The 16,214-nt window shown below is 34.0% G+C and overlaps 4 protein-coding genes across 5 annotated transcripts in view; all 4 read right to left on the bottom strand.

The window, feature by feature from the left end:
- Positions 1-2,515, bottom strand: part of LOC106748558 (zinc finger protein 497-like) — a 3,994-nt gene extending 1,479 nt beyond the window's left edge. Inside the window, exon 1 of one of the 2 annotated variants that reach the window (XM_014627218.1) lies at positions 2,095-2,515. In XM_014627218.1, coding sequence (XP_014482704.1) covers positions 2,095-2,294 — 200 coding nt within the window. In that variant the 5' untranslated portion in view covers positions 2,295-2,515. Of the gene's footprint in view, positions 1-1,805 lie in introns of those variants that run through there. The other variant, XM_014627217.1, reaches the window with a different exon arrangement.
- Positions 2,516-4,006: 1,491 nt separating this feature from the next.
- Positions 4,007-7,017, bottom strand: LOC106748555 (transcription factor Ovo-like 2). Its single transcript, XM_014627213.1, has 2 exons — positions 6,960-7,017; positions 4,007-4,534 (listed from the first exon to the last, which is right to left on the bottom strand). Exon 2 carries the CDS (start codon positions 4,524-4,526, stop codon positions 4,167-4,169), a length of 360 nt encoding a protein of 119 aa, XP_014482699.1. The 5' UTR covers positions 4,527-4,534; positions 6,960-7,017; the 3' UTR covers positions 4,007-4,166.
- A 1,410-nt stretch (positions 7,018-8,427) lies between these two features.
- LOC106748551 (zinc finger protein 878-like) lies at positions 8,428-9,567 on the bottom strand. The gene has a single exon (XM_014627210.1). The coding sequence runs from the start codon at positions 9,474-9,476 to the stop codon at positions 9,180-9,182; it is 297 nt and encodes a 98-aa protein (XP_014482696.1). The 5' UTR covers positions 9,477-9,567; the 3' UTR covers positions 8,428-9,179.
- Positions 9,568-9,847: 280 nt separating this feature from the next.
- The window catches only part of LOC106748550 (zinc finger protein 772-like), a 10,148-nt gene continuing 3,781 nt past the window's right edge, over positions 9,848-16,214 (bottom strand). The window contains exons 2-4 of the mRNA XM_014627209.1: positions 15,513-15,581; positions 14,565-14,886; positions 9,848-13,747 (exon numbers count right to left, since the gene is read on the bottom strand). Coding sequence (XP_014482695.1) covers positions 14,589-14,886; positions 15,513-15,581 — 367 coding nt within the window. The 3' untranslated portion in view covers positions 9,848-13,747; positions 14,565-14,588. The remainder of the gene's footprint in view (positions 13,748-14,564; positions 14,887-15,512; positions 15,582-16,214) is intronic.

The raw sequence follows: 16,214 nt of genomic DNA, 5'->3' as shown, positions 1-16,214 counted from the left end.
GTGTTAACTTTATTTGATCTTATAATAAAAAATAAACTCTTCTTAAAACAAAAATTTTTCTCGCAATCTTTACGACTTTAACTTGTCAACTGAGCGTTTTAGGCATTACGTTTATGTGGATATTATTACTATATGAATGTTTTATTTACATTAATGTATCTTACACGGTTACATATAGCCAGTCCATATTTTTTGAAACACCTTATATGCATACTATATACGGGGTAATCCATTTAAAGTGTTATAAGCTATTATCTCTGAAAGTACGTGTCATAACCAAAAATACTTAAGACAAAAATGGTTTGAAAGGGGTCAAATAATAATAAAGTTAATTTAATTTTCTAAATTATATAAAAGTCATTATTAATTTCTTAAATGCAATGCTCTAGTTTTGATAGCAGATTCTTACAGCTCATATCGAGACGTTTCCAAAATGATATAATTAAACTCCCTTCCGTTAAGAACTTCCTGGCTTATAAATTTAAATTTACGATAGCATTGACATTATTCAAAGTGTATTAGGTGATAATAAAGATTGTGAGGCTTAACTCATATTCATTTGACTTTCTGTATGTATCTGAAAATACGAAGGATTTTTTTTCAAAAGTGGATAAAACGAAGAGATACAATACACTGGCCTCCTCGTTCTCCATATTTAACGCTATTTGATTATTTTCTATGGGATACCATTAAAAGTCGAATTATGACAACTGCTCCAACAGACAATGGAAGATATGAAATACAGAATTCAACAAACTTGCTCTAAAATTACGATAAAACAATTGATAAAAATTTATCAAACGTTTCGGCGGAGATTACAACTATGTTTACAACAAGAAAGTAAATATTTTGAATATTTATTTAATATTATTAAATTGATTGCACGAGCGCGAGCGTGGTATGGTAGATAGCGCACTAGTCTACCATGCTAGAGGTCCCGGGTTCGCTCCCCCCCGGCATAAACCAGAAAATTTTCACACGCTCGTAGCTCCTCTTCGGTGGCCCAGCAAACCACCAAAGAGTAATCTCTTGCCAAGAAAAAACTTCTCTCCAACCTTGCTGTTCGGAACCGGCGTTAAACTGTGGGTCCCATATGTATGTATAGGATCTGTGTACGCACCATGCTAGCTTCCGTAGGACTAATAACCCACGTGGAGCAAAAAGCATCTATTCAGAGATAAATGAAATACCCCGACGCTTAGCGGCACAAAGGGGAAGAAGAAGAGAAGAAATTGATTGCATTATTTAATTGATGCGAAGAATTCTGATGAATATGTACACGAACATAAGAGGCAAGGACTCACGCTAATCCGCCAAGCATATGTGCGCTTACATTTACATACAGATACAACATATAGAAAGACAAATGGAGGATATAAGTTAAGCCTTGCAATCTTTATTATCATCTGATATACTTTGGATAATGTCAACGCTACCATAAATTTAAAGACTCAGGAGGTTCTTAACGGAAAAAAGTTTAATTATACCATTTTAGAAACATTTCGATGTCAGCTGTAAGAATCTACTATCAAAAATAGCATATTCCATTTAAGAAATTAATAATTCATATGATCTTGAAAATTTGATTTTTTAACTTCACTGTTATTTGACCCTCTTCAAACTATCATATATCATTTTTGTCTTAAGCATTTTTTGCTATGATGCGTACTTTCAGTAATATCAACTTGTAACACTTTAAGTGGACCACTCTGTATATGTATATTATTAAAAAAAAATATGTATATATTATTTTAAAATAGCTATCAATTAATATAAAAGTAATATAATTATTTACATTAATTTCTAATTAATTATTTATATTATTATGTCAATATATATTATTAGTTGGATTCACAGCGCCGATGGAAACACCATGAAATGTTGATCGGTGATTTCTATGTAATTCAGTCTTCCATCGTAAATATAACAGTAATGTAAGGATAAAAAACAATAGTATTCTTTAGAGCGCAAAACACCTATCACGAAAAAGTTAACTACATATGATGTTTCATGTTCATGTGATTTGTCAGTTCGTATCGACGGTAAAACATTTTCATGCAGATTTTGCAGTGGAACTTGGGCAGCTTGCCGCACTCCAGTCTCTGATGTCTTCGCAAATTATCCATCCATTTATATCCTTTGCCGCACTCCCCGCACATGAAACGTTGTTCGTGCGCTGGCGTTGTCTGGCCACGATGTAGAGGTGCACTGATTGTGTCTAAGTCACTGATGTTCGGATCCAACATGTTAAGTTCGTCCATGAGAGCACCAGCTGAAACACGAAAAGATTCCATTATTTGGGGAAACTAATGGCGATTGACGTCGAAGCAACTATGCGAATACTGACCATCGGGTATTATAATTATTATTATATTATAATTATTCGTTGAGTGTTAGTTATTGTATTATGATCTTGTGATTTAGCAAGACTGTGTCGATGTGTCGATGTCTCTTTTCAATTCGCAGAATTTGAATACTAATTCGTACTTCCGCAATAGATTATTAATTTTTTAATTACAATTTAACCGATAATCGCCTTAAAATTGAACGAAAAATTAGAGGACTCTGTTTAAAATTATTCATATTAGTTATAAAATTTGGACAGAAGAATTTCCAAGGTGGATTTTTATTTCTGAATATTAAACTGGAAGATAGAGGAACATATTGCATTGTGTGAGTAACGTAATATATGCGCGTTCGTATAATTATACGAAGAAGATTTACTTAAATATTTATTGAAAAAAAGCATGATAATTCTTTTCTTTTATTAAAATCGTACATTAGTTTTCGGGAAAATACAATTTTTGGTTTCGCTGGTATAAAATCGATAGAATGAAAAAACTTTGGATCACAAATTTCATACATTATTTGAGTATCTATCAACAACTTTCGACTATGCTTCCAAATAAAGGCACGTAAGAAACACAATCCTCTTTTGAGATAAGAAAAGATAGACCTTTAAATTCAAACATTTTCATCATATTAATACCGTTCAGACAAGCAAATCTAAGAATACTAACTAAAATACTAATCGAAAGTATTGCACAAAACAAAATACGACACAATTTATACATGTCAATAAATTAAATGCGTTTCGATGAAAACATCAATTCTTAAAATAATAATCTCAAAAACAATTAGTCAAGAAATAGTAATGCAATTATGCACACACAGATATATGCATGTATAAAACTTTTTACACGCAAATATTTTACATTACAAACTAATATAATCATACGTATATCATATGAATAAATTATTTTTATCAGATACTATAATTGATGACTCACGCGTTGATTATTCAATATATCGGTTGACACAAATATGCTTTAAGATTACAAAATGTACATTCATATATAGTACATTAATTATATTCACAGCATTTTATGAAAAGAAAAGATAGGGTCAAAATGTGTATTTTAAAGTAATTAAAAAAACTGATATCGCAACATATTGCGTATTATATGATATTTAATTTCGATAAACTAATTGTTAAATTATGTCAAGTTCGCTCATTTTTCACAGCACTATTATCATTGGCAGAATTTTAATTGAATATAACAATAAGACTAAAATAAAAAAAATATATAATGTATCAGTCACTTTTTTTTTATTTTTCAGATGTTTTAATAAATAACAATCAATAGTTATGCAATGATGATTTTTCCGACAATAAATTACCGACTCGGCAGTTTTCGGATAGAGTAAGATATTAACAATCCTTACGTTCTCTCAACGCTTAATGTACGCGTTTACTCAAATACGAAAAAAGATCACATTTCTTATCAATAGTCTCAGTTGTTCCATTGCTACCTTAATTAAATTCGCAAGCATCTAAAATCAAACATACAAAGTATGAACAGAAATCGACTCTTCAAGAACGCACATAGAGAAAAAATACATGATGACAAATATAATATGTGACATATATATATTATATCATGTACACAATATACGAGAATATATGAAATAAAATATAACGAGAAGATCTCTCTCTCTTTCTCTCTCTCTCTCTCTCTCTCTCTCTCTCTCTCTCTCTCTCTCTGTATATTACAATTACTTACATGCATATAACAATTAGCATATGACTAAGAAAGTGTACATTCATGTTCTGCATTTGTTCTCACGCGTCCACGAAGCGTTAAGCGTTTCCGGTCGCTTCAATTTCACTTCCTTTCATTGAATATTTTTGTAATCCAAGTTTCACACTCAAAAGACGAATTCGAATGATGCGCGAGCAAGTGCTCCTTATATCTGTCCCGTCTGTAGAATTTCTTCGAGCAGAACATGCACTTGTTCCTTGCTTCCTTATTACCGCATTGGAGCTGATGGCGACGTAAACTGCACATCCACGTGTAACTCTTGCCACATAAATCGCACGTAAACAGTTGTCGTTTGCTCAGGTCGTCGTCCGCGTTTACCAAAATCACACGAAATGTAGTGTCGTCGAAGCTTTTCGCTTTTAGAGAGTCATCATCAGTTGAGGTGTCTTTCAAGTCGCGTGACATACCCCATACGTTACTCATAACGAGTCCTGCTGACATAAAACAAATGTAAGCGAAAAGAGCTGTGAATCGGCGGTTTGCATTCGCTTCACAAAATGACTGCAGATATAGTCTCGGACGAACGTAAAAAGCACGATAGTAAATAATTTAATTCAGATTGAATTTAAATATAAATTTTTGTTGAAAGGATTTTCTAATAAGTAATTATTAGTCTACCGAGATTTACTTTAACAGAGAAGCTTAGGATTTCGTATCACAGCGATCCGTACATAATTATGAATGTAAAAAATATTGAGTTGATGCATGCAACATATAATCCAAAAATGCCAATTGAATCGTCAAATTTTTAACATCTTACTAACAAGTAGCTTAACAAATGGAAATTAATTATAATAGATTACATATATAATATTTAAGAAAAAACAACAATCGATAAATAATAATAATATGGCTTACATATTTTTAACAAATTTTTACGATTTTCAAAATTGTCCAGGAACATATTCTTTAAGCCGTTATATAGTAATATTGAAGTAGTTTAATATTAATAATTAACCCTTTCGCGGCGGAGTGCTCTGGAAAGAGTTGCGCTCTAAACAGCCGATGCCAGATCGACCGCGCGGACCAAATACGCGAGTCGTTCCGAACGCAGTGTGTATATAATATTTGACTATGTAAAAAAAACCTTTGCACAAGAAGCGTATGCTGCTAGCACGTCAAAAACAACTTAATGGACATTAATGGCAGTTGTTGATAACAAACGAACAGCGCCTTCGTACGAAGAGAGCGGCTCCGGATGGGCGCCATCTGGCGCTGTTCGTTCACCGCGGGTAAATTTGCCTGAGCGCCGAACGGCGCTGTTCACTGAGAATGAGCATCTATAGCTGAGCGCCTAAAGGCGCTGTTCGCCGCGAAAGGGTTAATAGTCATCAAATAATAAATTCTGTTTTAAAAATAAAGATTTCGAATATTATCTTATTCATTTAAATTGTAGTAATAAAAAAAACGAGTGTAAAATTGAAGAAAGATCGTGAAAAATATGCTTTCTATCGAATATACACATATCATATAAAAAAACAACATAGAAAACGTGTTCCCTTTTGAGCTGTTTACACAAGATATACCAAAATATTTCGACAACTTTAAGATATAATTTATCTCCAATTATGAACTCTAAATTTAATGAAAAACAAGTTTTATTTATTTGCGAATTCTTAAATTGTCGTTCCTTCATGTTGATCGATGTATGACTAAGACAAAAAATTGTGATATTTTGATTTTAAAACATCTGCATTTTATATTTTGATTTACCATGCATTGTCTAGAAAAAATGCCTGATTAAGACACCTCGCATATCAACTCTGTAGGATATATTAGCAACCATTATTTTTATATCATATAAATATTAGTCGACTGAGAAAAACAACACGAAAAAAGCAGGTGTACAATGATAGTGCAATTTAACGAATGCAGGGTCAACATTCACACAATTTGAAATGATATTTACGATCCTTTCGCTCGCAGCTCTTAACGCTCTTGTTAATAATAAACATTAATATTAATTTGCTTTTCAATTCAAATTAATATACGAGAACGGTGTATTCGCGAATTGCGAATGTCAGCTTGAGAGATAAGGACAAAACAATAAAGCGCGTGACAGTCTCGACAATTTTATATATTCTCATTAAATATGATACNATATATATATATATATATATATATTAGAGGTGTTAATGTATCGAACTATTACAAAAATTTAGTACATAATAAAAATAGTTTATTACTAAACAAAATTTGTATCCATCGGTGCACGGAATAGAAACCGTTTACGATATTGTCTGTTAAAATAACATCTCGTTTGGCCTATAAACATTGACTACTCGTGGATATTTTTTGTAGCTCAATTTGTATAAACAAAAGAAAGATAATATATATTAATTGCAACGTATCCACTTAAAAAGACACGTTGTTCGCAAAGGAATCAACACGACACAGGCTTGTCTCGAAAAACAATCTGTCCGTTATAAATTCCTACACATATACTCTTACATATTCATCATCCACATTAATGGAGAGCATGAGATGAGTGTTCTTATGTTATACAAAATTAATACAAATGCCACAATGGCATAATACGAACATTTCTTCTATGCAAAAGCGCAAATATCGAAGTTCGCGAAAATTTAGAGAGCCCTTCGTTTCATCCTCTGTTTCCCCGGTTTAAACACGTTGGATCCAAATGCCAATTGCTCGAAAACATTGCTTCGATTAACAATGTCTCAATTCATCTCGTTTCTCCGGAACAGCTTTCGACTTGGTTCAGCAATCGTGTTGCCATTATTCGTCCTCAATACAAAAACTGCGGCTGATCGTCGTCCTTAATCGTAGTCCTTCTTCTGAACCGCTTGACTCATTCTCCTCTCGCAACCGACTACGTGGGCATTTAAGACGAACCTGTGCTTGAATCTGCGGCCACAGAGGGGACATACTTCGCAAGGCACAACGCCGCATTCGAGCCGCTTGTGCCGACTCAAGGACGTCGTGGCCTTGTACGTTTTGCCGCACCTGTTGCATGCATACTTGGCGTCGCTCAGGTTCTTTCGCCGAGTATTCCTAGGCTTGTAGCCACCATAATTTTGGCCCCACGACAATTCGCTATTGTTCTGCTGCGACAGCAACATCGACGCCAACAGACCTGGAACGAGAGAACAGAGTGGTTAGATGCGCGCTTAGATCCGTCGCCGAACGAATGCTCTCCGTACCGGGAATGAACTGATTCGAACGACATCAATTAAAAATACGCGTGCAGTTGGTACGGTCGACTGAAACTTCAATTTTTTGTCTTTAACAGATTTCCCGTGTAACGTACAAGGAGGTCTGTTAAAAATACAAAGGAGTAAGGGGTTTGATTAGATGCGCATGGTCTCAGTTGTCAACTTTTTCTGAGATTCAATTGAAGTTTCTAAAAAAGCGCAAGACTGAATAGTCGGAATAAAATTCACAATCCGCGAAAAATAAGTCAATCGTGAGAAAAATGTGGTAATGTATGTTTACTATTCTTTACTGTAACTTTACCGTTCAATAGTACAATCAATCTTGTCGTTGCAAACAAATTAGCAAATTAGCAAAAGAGATATTAATATCGTCAATATATCGTATCACTTTTAATTACATTTTTATTAATTTTTAATTAATTAATAAAATATTGCAATGTAAGAATACATGTATAATTTAGATAAGTAGAATATTGTGTGGATTCAAAGATACATTTGAATGCTAAAAATGACTCAAGACATCGACATCAATGAAAAAACAGAACAAGATAAGAAAAATCTATTACATGGATACGATGCTAAAAATTAAAAATTAGGGATCATTATATCAGCAATTGATTAATTAATTGATTATGAGAATTTTCATAAAATTAATGCGTCTGGGAAACCTTTTACCACGTCGTTGATTACTGACGGTGTCTGGCAAGCATTGCAGTGCTTAGGTTCGTGCAGTTAGAATTTCCGCTTCGATCGGATAATCAAATAGGATCTGATTGAAAGTTACGCCCGAGCGTGACTGAAATTTAATCTTTGCAAGCTAAAAAGAAATGCGCTGCCGATGAAGATGCCATGATGCAGAAAAAATAGTAACTTATGAAAGAAGATCAGGTGTGTGAGGAAACGAAATAAGAAAATAAAAAAAAATAAAAAAGAAAGAACAAGACATGCTATTACGCGAACTTTTATACAAAGTAAATATCATAATCCGTTATTACAGTTCTCGGGTATTTTATTATTTGATAGGTATATAAATATAGATGTCAAGAGTAGGAATAATCAATTAAACGTAATTATTGTAGTGCATGATGACTTTTATTATGATATCGCAACAAATGGATTTTTGGATAACTCATAATAAAGAGTGCACATTCAATTGTACATGTATAGATTCTACTATTAATTCTGTACAACATGGGGACGGAAATGGGTCGCTGACCATTTCTTTGATAGTCTATCACATTTTTTAACAATAACGTTTTTATATCACTTATTTCTCAGCATGAAAGAATCGTACAAATGAGTTATAAACATTTTATATGATCGTGGGTTTATTAAGACAATATTTTATTAACGACTTTTTAAAGAGATTCATGAACAAAACGTATAGTTAAATAATTTTCTTGTCATTTTTTATGTAATTTTTATATATTAATAACTGTTGAAACACTAGCGTTAGAGACTTTTATCTTGCCTGACTTTAATCCCCGTTAATTTGTTTTTGATTTATATCATCAGAGTTTTACTGACATTTGTTAATTTTTTTGTATTAACCTTATCAAATAAGTTTAACAAACCATTAACTCTTTGATTCCTACCAGAAATTTTCTTAAAAGCAAACAAAAAACGGATTATTTAAAGAAATATATATATACAATATTAATTAGTCAATTAATATTTTCCAAACAAACTATTACGCTTTTCTTAAAAATAAATTGTCACTCTGAAAATACAACGCTCAAACATATCGTCATCAGAAAATATTGTGTACAATATTGTGTACAAATAGTGAAAATATTGTGAAAATATTGTGTACAAATAGAACAATTCGCAAAAATAAAAAAAAGAGACCCACTCATCGTGGATCACGACGCGGTCTTTGTTGCCACGAATCTCGGTTCATCTAAATCATCTTGTAAAGATGTGCTCTTTTTTTCCTGCAAGATTCCAGATGAGGAGTTAATATAAATCTATACGTAAACTTCTTGCCGCATATTTGACACTCGTGCTTGGGCTCAACACCGCACTCCAGTCTCTGATGTCTTCGTAGGGATGTTTCCAATTGATAACATTTGCCGCATCTCGTGCACTTGAATATCACTGGCTTCTTCGCGTATTTCAACGTCTCTATCCTCTTTATGACTAGTCGCGGAACTGAAAAACAAAAAAGAGAAGAATGGAAGATTAAATTAGAAGCCATGGTAGCGAAATTCCTGTCTCGTTTCTGGCGAAAGATCAAATACTATTCGGACATTAGACAAGAAATAAAGAAGAGAAATGAGCCTTTTAAAACCAAATTCTATTGTAATTTTGTCTTCATTATACGATGTTTATTTACTTCGAACATTATTAGAAACAAGGCCTTTTACGAATGCCTATTAAAATTAAAATTCATCCTTATTAACGTTAATAAATGATCGTGTAAGAACATGTATCTCTATGTATCTCCCTGCTTTAAAAGTACCATTTGCCTGATTTTCCATGATTATATATTTTCAAATTGGCAGATTCGGTGGCATCAATAGACAACTATTATTAATTGATTCTGGTTAACAATTCCTTCTTCTCTGCATAAGTTATAGTTTCATCAATAATATAAATAAAATAGGATAATTTAATCACAGTTAATGTTAACGAGGCAATAAGTTCTTTATTGTCGTCTAAATCAAAATTTCGCACATTCAATTGATGAGAAAACGATCAGAAATCGATCGGAAGGTCGAAAGAATAGTCTATTCGTTAAATGACAAACAGTGTTCATTTTTGATTAATATAAATATATATTTTTTTTACAACACTAAATGTTGTTTATGAGTTAAGTACACCTTCGTTGCGTTTAGGAAAAAAACGTAATTATCTATCAAAAAATTGTTATCACATTTATCTCAACATTGTTTTTTCATAACTTCTCCCACAGTCCGGACAAGACATCAGGATCGCATTAAACTTGAGGTTCATTTTCTCGTTCCCTGAAAGTGATAGTGGTTTTTGATTAGTAACGTCTTCAAAGGAAAATCGTCGCAGGCGCGATCGATACAAGAGAATCAAGATTTCGATGCGGTGGTCGTGTCGTTAATGAATACGTCATTAATTATAAATTTGTGATTGAAGCACAATCAATTTTATTTTACAAGTAGAATATCGAAACGTAACGATATTCGTGATTTTATAGTCTCAAGACGCGTTCTACGCGTTTTACATTAGAATCTCATGTTTAAACGTTATATATCGGTATTATATATTAGACAAACATTCTCTGTTGTGATTAATTGACGAACAAATGTCCCATCTCGACGTCACAGACATTAATAATGAGTCATATGGACGAGAGAATTTTTGCGAGGTATATTTGAACGTAATTATTTTATTTACAAATTTTCAATAACGCTTAAGCGTTCATTTTCGTGTAATCGTACGTAAAGATAATCAAAAAGCAAATATATAAACGTCATCAACAACGATTGTATCGTTGATAGATTCGTGATGAAAGTACTTTGCGATGATATATAATTTACAAAAAAATTTCTACTCCGTCCTAAAAGAATAACACAGTAGGATTAACGAGAAGATTCGCGCATGTCGATAACCTCGCGATTCTTCGATCGGTTCGCCGGTCATATGTTGATGTAGTGTATCAATCTGGCGTGCGACTGCCACCGATGTTTATGCTTGAACTTCCTGCCGCAGATCGGGCATTCGAAAGTCGGATCCTTTCCGCATTCAACTCGCAGATGTTTCTTCAGGGAGTCCCGCCACATGTACCGCTTGCCACATCGATAGCACGACCAGGACTTGATAGATACTGAAAAGAGAGCGTCGGTGATTATTAAACTAATCAATTTGATCCGCGTTTCTTGTCCGCAACATCGAAAGCGCATCAAAGCAATAACTACCTCAATTTCTAGATCGTTTCTCGTTGTGTTCGAGGACCTAATTTCGCTCGTATCATTGTGGTGAATAAGGTGATCATCGATGTTCTTACGCTTTCGGAATAAATATCGTCAAAGGGATTGGATCTTTCATTGTCCCGTGATATATGTACATTCCATCTTTCATTCGTTTATTAAATCTCCTAACTATTTTGGATATTGTTAATTGTACAATACAGAAAATTGCCCGCACTCAGAGAAATGAAAAGTACCTTGCATAATTCTGCGTAAATACACATAAAAAAATACAATGTGTTAAGTATATATTAAATATTTAAAACATTAAAACAATTGATAATTAGATCACTGTAATATTTAGGGTTGGGACCAAATTCGACACATATTCGGAAGTCTTATTAAAGTCGATTAAGAAATCAGGTATTATTGTACTGAAACCGAGTAATACTTAATACTTAATTGTTTGTTTCACATACTTGTAAAAAGATTTGCTATAATCAAATATGTAATCAAGCGTGTCTACCAAACATTGACATTGATACGAATGAACCAATGTGGTATCTTACACTCTTTACTTAAAAACATATAACAATATCAATATATAATCGCAAAAGATATATTTTAATTATAAAAGTTGCTATGTTTTAAAATACTTACATCGGATTCGATTACAAAATAGAAAGTTATGGTTCAAAAAATACTCATAAAATATTCGAGAAAGAGAATGGTGCGCGCGCGCGCGTGTGTGTGTGTGTGTGCGCGCTGCTAAGATAATGTATTAACACTTTGCGGTCCGTCGACGGCATGGTGCCGTCGTACGTATTTCGACGTTGCAGTCTGTCGACGGCACTGTGCCGTCGCGATCTGACAACATTGGTTTCATCGATAAATCGAAACACATACGGTTTTAAGCAATTGGCAACATGCAAAACAGATGAATAGCTATTCGTAGCTATGTCAAAACAAGTGATGATTGCTCCAAGTGTTAGGATTGTTCTTTCGGAACTAGTCTTTCGATTCTAGTCGATCGACAGATCTTAGCAGTGTAAACGCTATTGTGAGCTGAGGAAAAGCAAAAAATGTTATCTAACACAGATTTTTCTTCAGATAAAGAAATCCAAGATGTAGAAGGTAAATACGCCTCTTACAATCAGTCATTGATTTATTATATATCAATCGTACACGTGTTCTCTAATTGTATTTGTTTATTTATCTACTGGTTAGTTTCGTATTATGCCGTATTTTATATTATTTTGTTTCATATTATATAGTCGTAGATGATGTATTACCGATATTTCATCGACGTGTAGTAAGACGAATCTCGTCAGAATCATCAGACGATGAGAATATTAATTTATATCCGAAGTGAAAAAAACAATGTTTGCAAGCACATGTAAACTAGAAGAAAAATACGTTTTCTATTCTTTTATTAATCCTCTTGATATAATTTATGCGTTTAAAAAATCGATTATATCTATGTTTGACTTTTTTCCAGCTCAAAATAGACTATGATTTTAATGGTCTCAGAAAGTAAAGCTCTCACAAAACAGTTAACTTTTATGATGTTTAATAATAGAGAAAAAATTAACTTCCCGATAAAAGCTTTGTGAATACGCTAGGTTCAATAGTTTTTTATATATCGACATTTGTATAAGAAGAAAATCAACCAAATAAGCGCGGCTACTTTCATATTATGTGTTCGAGAAGTTCGAACACATTAGTCAAACGTCTTCGCGTAGGCCGCGGACCGCAAAATGTTAATACTATTGAAAATATACCTGATCCCATTCCTATAATAAGCATATACATTTTTGTCTGAAAGAAAATGACAAATAACAAAGAAGAGATATACTCAACTATAATAAACCAGATAATTGATGCAATGCTTTCTACACAAAAGTTGCGTGTCTTATTTTAGTACAAGTTTAAAAAATCAAGAAGAAAGTTTCTCTGTAGTATAATTTCATAAATTTGAATACTGATCTATTACAGAACTTAAATACTAAATTTAATATTAATTAAACTTATAAAATTCACTAACACTGTTACTGTAAAGTGTAGTGTGACTATAAATTCACTGACCTCGCCGTTAGAAAATATATTTACTTAAAGCTGCCTTTTTTATTTAGTCCCTAAGTACAATACAAACGAAGACTCAACGAAATTTGTCGATACGTCTCTGCGTATCCCGTTCATTTCGCTAAAAATATTGCACAAGGTACTTTCTCGTATAAAACTTTCTCTCTCTCTCTCTCTCTCTCTTTCTCTCTCGTCCTCTTTCTCCGTCTCTTCGTCCCTCTTCCTCTTGCTTTCTAAATTACTAATTATATATATATACACGCAAAAGTAATGATCTGGCAGGAAATTATAATCTTCGCGTAATTTTCCTCGCGTTACAAAGTAATGCTGTGCATGCACTTCGCGTGCGATTGCCAGCGATGCTTGTGCTTGAACTTCCTGCCGCATACAGGACACTTGAAAGCCGGCTCCTTGCCGCACTCCACCCGTATGTGATTCTTCAGGGAGCCGCGCCACAGGTAACGCTTACCACACTGGAAGCAGACCCACGTCTTCCGCAAGTAGACTGAAAAAGAAGAAAGATTTACGTAACATTTAATACCGGGAACCGGAGTACGGTTTATCTTTTACACTACCAAATTACCCTAATTTTTCGCGTTCACCCCGAAGGACAATTAGCGAGAGATGCACGACGACGAAACATTACACGATCTTAATCGCATCTATTGTGTGATTCACTTCTTCCGTGAGGGTGAGGGTGAGGGTACTTTGAGACGAGAAAGTTGCATATGTTCGTTTTTTAAATTGATTTTTTTCGTTAGACAACTTTTATATTGTTGTAACTCTGTATGTCATATTCGATCCACCCGACGACACATTGGTAGCTGCAAAACTTATGCTCGAATACGCTAAAGCGTTACAGAAAGGAAGAAACAGAAAAAGAGAGAANAAGAGAAAAAGAGAGAGAGAGAGAGAGAGAGAGAGAGAGAGAGAGAGAGAGAGAGAGAGAGAGAGGAGGGGGAGGGGGAGGGAGAATCCGTATTAGGAAAGTATATTCCCGTTATATTCAAATTAAACTTGCACATAATGACTTCTGTTTTTATCTGAGCAAGTAGAGTACCGAATTATATATATTTTTTTCTTGTAGAACCATATATGTTTATCGAACCGGTTTTGAAAGCGAGAAAAAGCAACAACCGGATCTCACTTATTCGATGATGAATGATTTATGTCAACTTATGCTCATAAAAATTTCGCGACGAGCGCATCATGGGAGTCAGCAAAAGACCACTTTCATTGAAGAAATAAAACTATCTCTTTATTGATATTGGCAGTCAACATTGTGAATAACAGTTTACAATATAAATGAAATCTCAGGAAACCTTTTGCAAGTCGTCAATTTATCGTCATCGTGGCCGTCGCACATGCACGTTCGACGTAAGGTGTGATTGCAGTCTGTGTTTGTACTTGAACTTCTTGCCGCAGAGAACACAGGTATACTTGGGCTCTTGTCCGCATAGTCGCAGGTGAGTATACATCGACGACTTTCGAAAGTAGACTTTGCCGCACACCTTGCATGGAAATACTACGGTCCTCTGATCGGCTTCACCTGAAAGACAGATTATAAGTGATACGTGATGCGTATAAATTGCGCTCCATCGCGAAGTCTTGAGCGAGTGCTCGCTTCGAGACTCGAAACCGCGTCAGCGAGAGGGGCAAAATCGTGTGGAATTTTTTACGATTTTTTAGGATTCAACTGCAAACGTTGAAAGAGCAAATAGAAGGCAAATAGACTGCAAATAGAAGGGTGAACTCGGGGACCAAAACATACAGAACTACGAGGCGCTTTGAAGCTTCGCAGATATGAAACGCATCATCGGTCTGTTGTCGCCACGATCTCGCCGATGCGAACGAGTACATTGAATAGTATCAATGACTTCATTGACGAACTAAAGTTGCTCGTATGCTCGATTGATTTGTATCAATATTGCGGGGCACTTAACGATCGTGAAAGTTTCGAGTTGGATCGCTCCAACCAATATCTGAAAACAATGAATAAGGCGTGATTTCGGTCTCATTGCTTTATTAGGAAATTTCCACGGACACGTTAGGCCAATTCAAATTTGTGATTCACTTCGTATCGTGCACTCATAGCTCTAGAAGAAATTGAGAAAGAGGGAAATTTTGAAAAAAAAGGATTTATCTCTCGCGTCATTCGCAAGAACGGTTTTGTGAATCGTTAGATGTTTCTTAAGATGGTACTGGTGTTTGAACTTCTTGAAACAAACGCAGCATTTAAACCTCGGCCACAACTTCGCGTATGACTATACAGAGACGACTTGCAGCCGTAGATCTTTCTACACATCACGGGAACACTATGATCATCTGACTCGTCGCATCTGAAAGCATATTATAAATAGTGCATGTTTATGATGCATTCTATAATGAAGCCGCGCGTTTTGCCTTCTTCGTTGTGCCGATATTATATATATCTCGCGATTTTTCACGTTTGCTACACTTTGCGCGCAAAAATAACTAAAAAATAAAAATTATTTATTTTTCGATGGGTAGTAAAATATATTTATTTATATTTAGTGAAATTGTTCCTAACGTGGTTTTGTCAAAGGAAGAATTTATATACCTTTAAAAATAAGATACGAATTTTGTAGCGCCATTAAATATATTAATATCGTGAATATTAATATATATTGTGAGGAATAATATAATGCTGAATATAACGTTTGAATATGTATTAACGTACATTAGGATTATGCTCTGTTTTACTGCACGTAGAGAACTTTTAATGTCAATATTTACTTATATCACAATATACATATTTTTACCCCAAGCAAAAATTGCTATAAAATGAGAAAATATATTTTCTTAAATTTGTGATTTTGCATGAAGGCAATTGTTTATTCTATTTAAGTAAAATAATTTCGATTTAAATAAATATGTTATTATTGATGTCCACCGCGAAGAAATATTTTTTTATCTTTTAGATATTTCTTCTTTCAGTGTAATAGAGGCTT

This window comes from Dinoponera quadriceps, unplaced genomic scaffold (genome assembly GCF_001313825.1).
Source record: "Dinoponera quadriceps isolate SergipeBrazil2010 unplaced genomic scaffold, ASM131382v1 scaffold2171, whole genome shotgun sequence".
NCBI classification, from domain to species: Eukaryota; Metazoa; Arthropoda; class Insecta; order Hymenoptera; family Formicidae; genus Dinoponera; species Dinoponera quadriceps.
The sequence above is the reverse complement of the archived record's forward strand: the minus strand, read 5'-3'. Positions and strand labels throughout refer to the sequence as shown.

Coding starts and splice junctions, on each gene's coding strand:
- LOC106748551 (XM_014627210.1), bottom strand. CDS start 9,476: ATGGCTTCTAATTTAATCTTCCATTCTTCTCTTTTTTGTTTTTCAGTT.
- LOC106748555 (XM_014627213.1), bottom strand. CDS start 4,526: ATGAGTAACGTATGGGGTATGTCACGCGACTTGAAAGACACCTCAACT.